Source organism: Monopterus albus, unplaced genomic scaffold (genome assembly GCF_001952655.1).
Source record: "Monopterus albus unplaced genomic scaffold, M_albus_1.0 scaffold2.1, whole genome shotgun sequence".
Lineage (NCBI taxonomy): Eukaryota > Metazoa > Chordata > Actinopteri > Synbranchiformes > Synbranchidae > Monopterus > Monopterus albus.
The window spans coordinates 3,901,825-3,909,465 of record NW_018127882.1 but is presented as its reverse complement, the minus strand read 5'-3'; the positions used below and the strand labels follow the sequence as shown (position 1 = coordinate 3,909,465).

The window sequence follows — 7,641 nt, the reverse complement described above, 5'->3', positions numbered from 1 at the left end:
TTTTCGACCTATAGAGTTTTAGCCGGCAACGGTGAATGGCACGGCGGATTGTGTTCACCGACAATGTTTTCTGGAAGTATTCCTGAGCCCATGTTGTGATTTCCATTACAGTAGCATTCCTGTATGTGATGCAGTGCCGTCTAAGGGCCCAAAGATCACGGGCATCCAGTATGGTTTTCCGGCCTTGACCCTTACGCACGGAGATTGTTCCAGATTCTCTGAATCTTTGGATGATATTATGCACTGTAGATAACTTCACACTCTTTGCAATTCTTCTCTGAGAAACTCCTTTCTGATATCGCTCCACTATTTTTCACCGCAGCATTGGTGGAATTGGTGATCCTCTGCCCATCTTGACGTCTGAGAGACACTGCCACTCTGAGAGGCTCTTTTTATACCCAATCATGTTGCCAATTTACCTGATATGTACATTTAACTTTTCCAGCCTCTTATTGCTACCTGTCCCAACATTTTTGGAATGTGTAGCTCCCATGAAATCCAAGATGAGCCAATATTTGGCATGACATTTCAAAATATCTCACTTTCAACATTTGATATGTTATCTATATTCTATTCTGAATAAAATACTGGAATTTCAACCTTCCACATCATTGCATTCTCTTTTTATTCACATTTTGTACAGTGTCCCAACTTTTTTGGAATTGGGTTTGGAGTTGGGTTTCTGACCTTCACATCTCTACAAGCTCTCTCTCTGCTGGTAATATTGTTTGCTATGTCCGCTGTGCTGTGGAGACACTATGCAAACTTGGAGACCTGTCCACCCCACTGCTGTCTGTTGGTGCTTGTCTACGATCACCTGGCTGGCAGTGCTGCCATGCAGGCATTCATTGGCCTACCGGCAGCTGTCAGTGTCGCACAAAGCCATCAATCCATATCTCTGCTACTGTCATTCCTGACAGGGCTCTGCCAGCCACGTCCAGCCAGCCAGCTATACACAAATAAGTCCATTTACTTTAGCATGCCACAGTAATAGACAGGCTGGAATAAATGATTTGGTAAACCAACAAAAAACAAAAGAATACTTACATAACTTTGTCTTAAGAAAAAAAAAATGCATGAAAATGAGAAAACACAGTGATGGGGACATGCTAGCTTTATATAATCAATAATAGGGAACTTAACCATCTCCATCAGCCTTGAAGAAGAGTGTTATCTTAAATGTGGATAGCATTAATAATCCACATCTAGCACACATATTTCAAATTAGCATGTTGTATTAGCATGTTGAGGAAAGATGCAGCATATGTGTAGAACATATGTATAAAACCTTCCAACATACAAATACTGCAGTCTGAAATACAATCAAAGCTTACACTAACTTACTTTTGTTCTTATTTAGCAAACAAAATACTTTTTTTTAGAGGGGCCCACTTTTATTTCTGTAAACATATAGCCGTTCATCCTCAAAGTGTGAGAGGTTGACAAGGAGGATGCATAAATAGAAGCTGCAGGCCCATCATTGTCAGCATGCCAAGTGCTCTGTGCAGAGAATCACAGAGACAGAGACCTCATTCTAGCGGGCCTTGTTGAATGGGAAAGATGCCTAGACGACTATCACAAGCACAAAAAAGCCTCTGGAGAGGAATGGAGAACGCACAGTAATTGTAAAATGTGTTGAAAAGATAATATGGAAACAGCAACAGTGGATTTGTCCGTGTGAGAGAAGTTTAACATCATCAGACCTGTGTCTTCTATTAATGGGTTGGGTAATTTTTAAACCGAGTATGTGGTAGACACAATCACCAGCTGTCGTGTGAACAAAGATAACTACATTTAAAATGATAATGTGGGTTCAATTGTTATATTAACACAAACACAGTGGAAAAAAAATTGCCACTACAGTATTCCCACAGAGGAACCTGATGTATGGGTCTGCATTCTGCTGGTGTCTGCAAGCTGTTGCAAGAATGGATTGAGGCGGCTGAGTGGGCTCTAATTCACACCATAAAAAATGATCACTTTGCAGGTAAAACTTAATCATAAAAACGGCATCTGTGTAGCCTCTGCATATTTTAGTGTGTTAGTAATACTGTCTAGGACAATTGTAATAATAGATTTTACAAAAAAAAAAAAACAACAACTTTGTTTTCCAATCAAATAATTGCATTTTGAGTCCTCGGTTTACTTAAGAAAAGTCTTTCTTGTACATCAGTCCAGTTGGGTTACACTTAATATGTGCAGTCAACTGAGACAGCAGACAGTTGGTACCCTCATAAAAAGTGTTGTAAAACTCGGGCTACAACCAATGTGCTTCGAAATTTGATATTCCTCAGGTTGGCAATAAAAATGGTTTTCAGTGGTTCATATGGTATAGGGGAATGCTACACAAGTGACACAACTCTTTCACAAACTGAAAACCATACTGCATAAAGTAGATCTCAGAAATTGTGACAGAACATATGTAAAACACAAAGTTCTTCACTGTTTGCCTGTGCTACCTGGGAGAAATGCCTGGAGACTAAATAAAATGCTCAAACTTTTTTTGTTCCTGGTTGTTTGTTTATTCCCTTGTGCCTTATGCCAAGCCGCATTGTGATCAAAGCGGCAGGTGCATTTTCCAGCTCTGTTCAGAGCTTAGTGAATTTGACTAAAGTACACATTTGACATGTGGGTGCAGACGCTTGCCCCAGACAGGGGCACTGACCCTGGTGATGCCAGTTGAGTGGGCGGCCATGGGCGCCTGCTACTCCAGACAAATGCCTTGGAGAAATAAAGTCCAGATACCCTCTGGCTCTTAAATCGATGTCACACATGTTTCTAGTGTTTTTTTTTATGAAGCACTAAGAAAAAATACTCTGCTGTGACGAACCATCATCCCTTGTTTAGACAAGCATTAGTTTAGGTTTATTTTACAGTGTTCAACTGTTATTTCTAGCAATTTAACAAATGTTGAACATCTGGTCAGTTGGAGAGAAGATGGAACTCCACTTAGAGAAAATTAAAACTAATGGGGTGACGGGTAATGATTTCATAAGCTGTTTCCTACATTAGGATTTCTAATACTTCACAAGGAAAACACGTTTAGCCCTACGCTTGTGTCATCTGTCAGTCATGCTTGATGAAGAAGTGTGTAAGTCACTGAACTCATGGCTTTATCAACCAGAAATTTGTTTTTATTTAAAATCAGTCTCCTATAAGCATTTATCTGTTTCTCCTCCCCCACCCTGGTGCTATCCTGGAAACAACTATGTGAATTAAACTCATTAATTATGCATTTCATTGTTTATCATTTAGAAGTGAAGAGGATTAGGCTGCAATTTGTGAAATGAGATAAAAGCTGTCTCTTCTCAAAGACAGCCTCTTGGAGTTGTGTTAGACACAATAAGCATAAAAAAAAGTAAATCTAAAAAAAGCAAACATATTGACCTATGCATAATTTTCACAACACAAGGACCATATGTTTACTCAGTCTGTTCATCCTAAAAATGTACTTTATTTAGGTCAGCGACTTATTTCTACCTGTAGTGGTTATGGAAAGTATTCAGACCATTTAATTTTTTTGCACAATTTATGGTGTGGCCAATTTATTTATAAATGGTTAAAATTGTCATTTTGCCCATTAGTATACACTCAATGCCCATAATGAGTAAGTGAAAACGTTTTTAGTCAAACCAAAAACTGAAATCTCTCCGATACAAAAGTTTTCAGACGTCTAATGCAGTACTCTGTAGAAGGCCCTTTGGGAAATGTCACAGCTTCAAGTCTCTACAAGCTTTGCAAACCTGGATTTGTGCAGTAGATGTTGTGCTGTGACCAAAACTCCAAGTGACTCAGAGCTGATCTTTTCATGGATTTATGAACAAACCAGATCAGATTTTTTCAAATCTGATGTTGGCCACTTGCATATGTGGTCCTACAGCAGATTCATATCCGATCTCTGACTATGTGGCCACTGTCAAAGTGGAATTCAAGTGGGTTTTTCAGCGTCTGTCTCCTCTGTGTATAATCGATTAACAGATAAACTCAGTGGTGTATGGCTACTCAGTTTAGAAATATTGCCAAACTTACATCCTTCACTTAACCTGAAGACCACTGTGACCACTGATTTTATCTCCTCAATGGTGGACTACTGCTACTGGTTGTACTTACCATCCTGCACTGGCTACCTGTCGAATACAGGACAGTTGTTTGTTTATAAATCCCTACATGGATTGGCACCTCAGTACATTTCTGAACTTCTCTGCCCCGGCTCCAGCTCCAGGCGTCTTAGGTCCTCAAACCAGTTGCTCTGAACTGTTCCACAACCATGAGCTGCACCAAAGCTATGGAACAGTCCTCTGCTTACAGTTAAGTGTTCCCCTCTGCTGACACTTCTCAGGTAAAATTCAAGATGTACTCATTCTCAATGATCGTTGGGAGTTCAAGAAAACTTTGAAATTAATATAATGCCTTATTTGTTTTAGGTGTTTTTTAATTTTATGCCGGTTTCTTATACTGTATTTGTGTATGTACTGTGATATTGTTTTTTTGTTTTTACTGTAGTTTATTTTCAGTAACGGGACATTTCAGCTGAATCTGCACGTGTGGTAACTTAGGACGACGACAGTGTTCACACAGGAGTTGGACACATGTCAGTTACAAACATCAATAGACAGCACTTGGAGAGTACAAACCTCCGCCAAGGCAGCTCAGGTTCCCCATAATCTGGACGATGATCTGAATCACCGCCAAAATGTGATGTACTATTCCATGGGCCATACCTTACCACTCCAAAATATTTCATTAAAAAATCCATTCATACCTTTTTGAGTTATGTGGTGACAAACAAACAAATGGCGGTAATAACATAACCTCCTTGGGGGAGCTAAGTATGAACCACCAACACAAAAAGTCAAATCTAAAAACAAATAAACAAACATCAGAATTGAGGATTAATGTGAATGCAGCCTATGTGTCAGCGCTGTGATACACCTGCCCAAGGTGTACCCTGCCTCTTGCCAAATGTCAGCTGGGTTCAGCTCCAGCTACCCTCAACACTCTAAAGGATAAACGGGTACAAGTAATGGATGGATGCATTTCTAAAAACATGTTGTCATTATGATTTATTGAGTGTATTTCTCCATCTATCTACCTGAGCTCAGGTTAGGGTTAAAGTAAAGCAGACAAGGACAGGTATGTCAAACTGACGATCTATTTCAGCACTTCAATTAACCTTTAAACCTTTAGAATGCAAAATTAATGTGGAATATGTTTGGACATGATTAATTAATGGTAAGCAGAGTTAAACAAGCCTCTTTGTGCCTTACACTACCTTATTTCCATCAGCCTTCACTGGAACACTATGCTCAGCATGAAATATTGATGTGAAAAGTTTACACACAATATCTAAATCAAATATAGAATTTTAGAACAGAATGGGAAATAAGAGGCATGACTCTCAAGCCAAGGCTTTCAAAAGAAGAGCATAAAGAGATAAAAGAAAAATGCTCAAAACACACACACACACACACACACACACACACCACAACAACACTGAATACTCTGCTGTGTGTGTTCCAATCAAACAATTTAAAGAGGAGAAACTGCGATAACACAAGAGTGGAACACCAATCTGCTGTAACCTCCAATTTGCTTCAGGCTGAAGTTCAGATTTCCATTCATAGAATCCAGTTAAAAAGATTCACATTTGATTGTCCTTTCACACAGAAACAAGTTGGTACACAAAAAGGAACTATTCAAAGCTTAATGAAAATGTGTAGTCAATTCAGGTAATAACCTTGACGGGGGGGAAACTGCCTGGGTTAAGCACATTTAAATTTAAAATTGTGTACTTTATAACTGCCAAGGTCAGTGTGACTGTGACAACGAGCTAGGTTTTGATGTTAAGGACAATCCCCACTTTATCCAAGGCTGCAGGCATCGTTGCCCATGTCATCCTCATGTTTTATTCATATAAGTCATATTATGGCATTCAGAAACTAAGATCAAAATCTGCTCTGGCAGAAATATTTAATATCATACCTATTTCTCTACCCTTCTCCATGTGGTTAGCCAGAATAAGAGAGATGGGTAGACAGCCTCCTTAAGCTCAGCCATGGTGGATTATTAAAAGTGAAGCTTTCAAAGAGGTCACTGCACAGAGGAAAAAAAAAAGAAAAACTAGCATGCATCAATTATCTTGGAGAGTTTGTGGCATACCGAAGACTGTCTTGTCACATTTCCCAATGTGGCTGAGCTTCAGAGAGGTCCTTGGCTGGTGCTGACATTTAGAAGCTGGTGAATTGTGAAAATCCCAGACTGTTTGTCAAAAAAAAAAAAAAAAAAAAAAAAAAAAGAAAAAAAAACACCCAACACTCTTTAAAAAAAAAAAAAAAAAAAAACGGACAAAAGACCACACTGACTGCTTGCAAAGCCCCTTCAGGCCTAAAATTCCTTCTCAATGTCACCGACAAAACAAGAAACAGGCATACAGCTCTGCCGCTCTAATTTTTCATGTCTGAACAACTGCAGCTTACACTGATCAATACAGTGTTTACTGGCATTGCTAGAGGACAATACAGTAATTTCAGTGATTCACAACAATAAATATAGCATGCTGCCCGCAGGCTGGAAGAATGATCCTTTTCTGTCATACTGTTTGTACATGACCAGTGAAAAACTAATGACAGCAGCATGGACGTGTAAACTACAGAGCCATTTCCAGTCTTTTTTATCAGTAGACCTCAGCTTCCTGTCTTTACATGTGACCTCCATCTTGTGCACCTCTGCCAGCTCTATGACAGCTCAGTCTTTAAATTTATTTATCACTACATTTCAATAATTGGTACTACTGAATTATAACATTGTCATCTATGGCTTATTTAGAAGTAAATGGGCATTAAACAGCAGAGGGTATTTCTGTTTACAGTACATGAGTAAATGTACCACAGAAAAAAACAAGCTAAAAGTAGCATAATCTGTCTAACGTTTGGAACCACTGTATTGACTAAGGGAGTACTTCAGTGGTAAATGATGACTTCCCCCCACTCCTACACATTAGCTTCTTCCTTCTTAGTTCAAATATGTGTGAAGCACAATTCCATGAAACCCTTTTTCCATCCTCTTGTCCCTTTTCCCAACTCCCCACCTGCCATCTCTTTGGCAGCGTGGGGAAAAGTGGCATACCTTTGTTCATGTCAATCAGCTGCTTCTTCTTTTGTTGGCGCTCCTGCTTCTCACGCTCCGCTTTCTCCTTCGCCAGCTTGGCTCTCTTGATCTTCTCCTCCATCTCCCTCTTCTTGTGGTTCTCCTTCACTGCTTCCTGATGACACGCACACAGAGACAGACGCACGCAAGCACATAGATAAAATCAGAACCTGCCACCTCCACTCTTTTAGTGTTTTTGCTACAGTATGCATAGTGTTCACAAGTAGCATGCCATCAACAAATTTGTATTCAGAGAAGGGTTTGATATTTAGAGATAAGCTGCTGGAATAAACAATGTCATGCCTTGTGTATGAGCTTTTTAATACAAACCTATTTGTCTGCAAGACTTCTGCACTGCTTTACATATTTTCAATAACTGGCAGACCTGCGTTGTTGTCAATGACATATCAATATGGAACTTTACAGATATGTAAAAAAGGCTAGACTAACATCATACATATGTACCGTGCTAGTATATTTCCTTTGACATGACAA

At 39.3% G+C, this 7,641-nt stretch overlaps 1 protein-coding gene across 1 annotated transcript in view; it reads right to left on the bottom strand.

The window, feature by feature from the left end:
- Positions 1 to 7,641, bottom strand: part of diaph2 (diaphanous-related formin 2) — a 369,240-nt gene that overhangs the window by 49,116 nt on the left and 312,483 nt on the right. Inside the window, exon 27 of the mRNA XM_020591281.1 lies at positions 7,126 to 7,261. Within this exon, the coding sequence (XP_020446937.1) occupies positions 7,126 to 7,261 (136 nt within the window). The remainder of the gene's footprint in view (positions 1 to 7,125; positions 7,262 to 7,641) is intronic.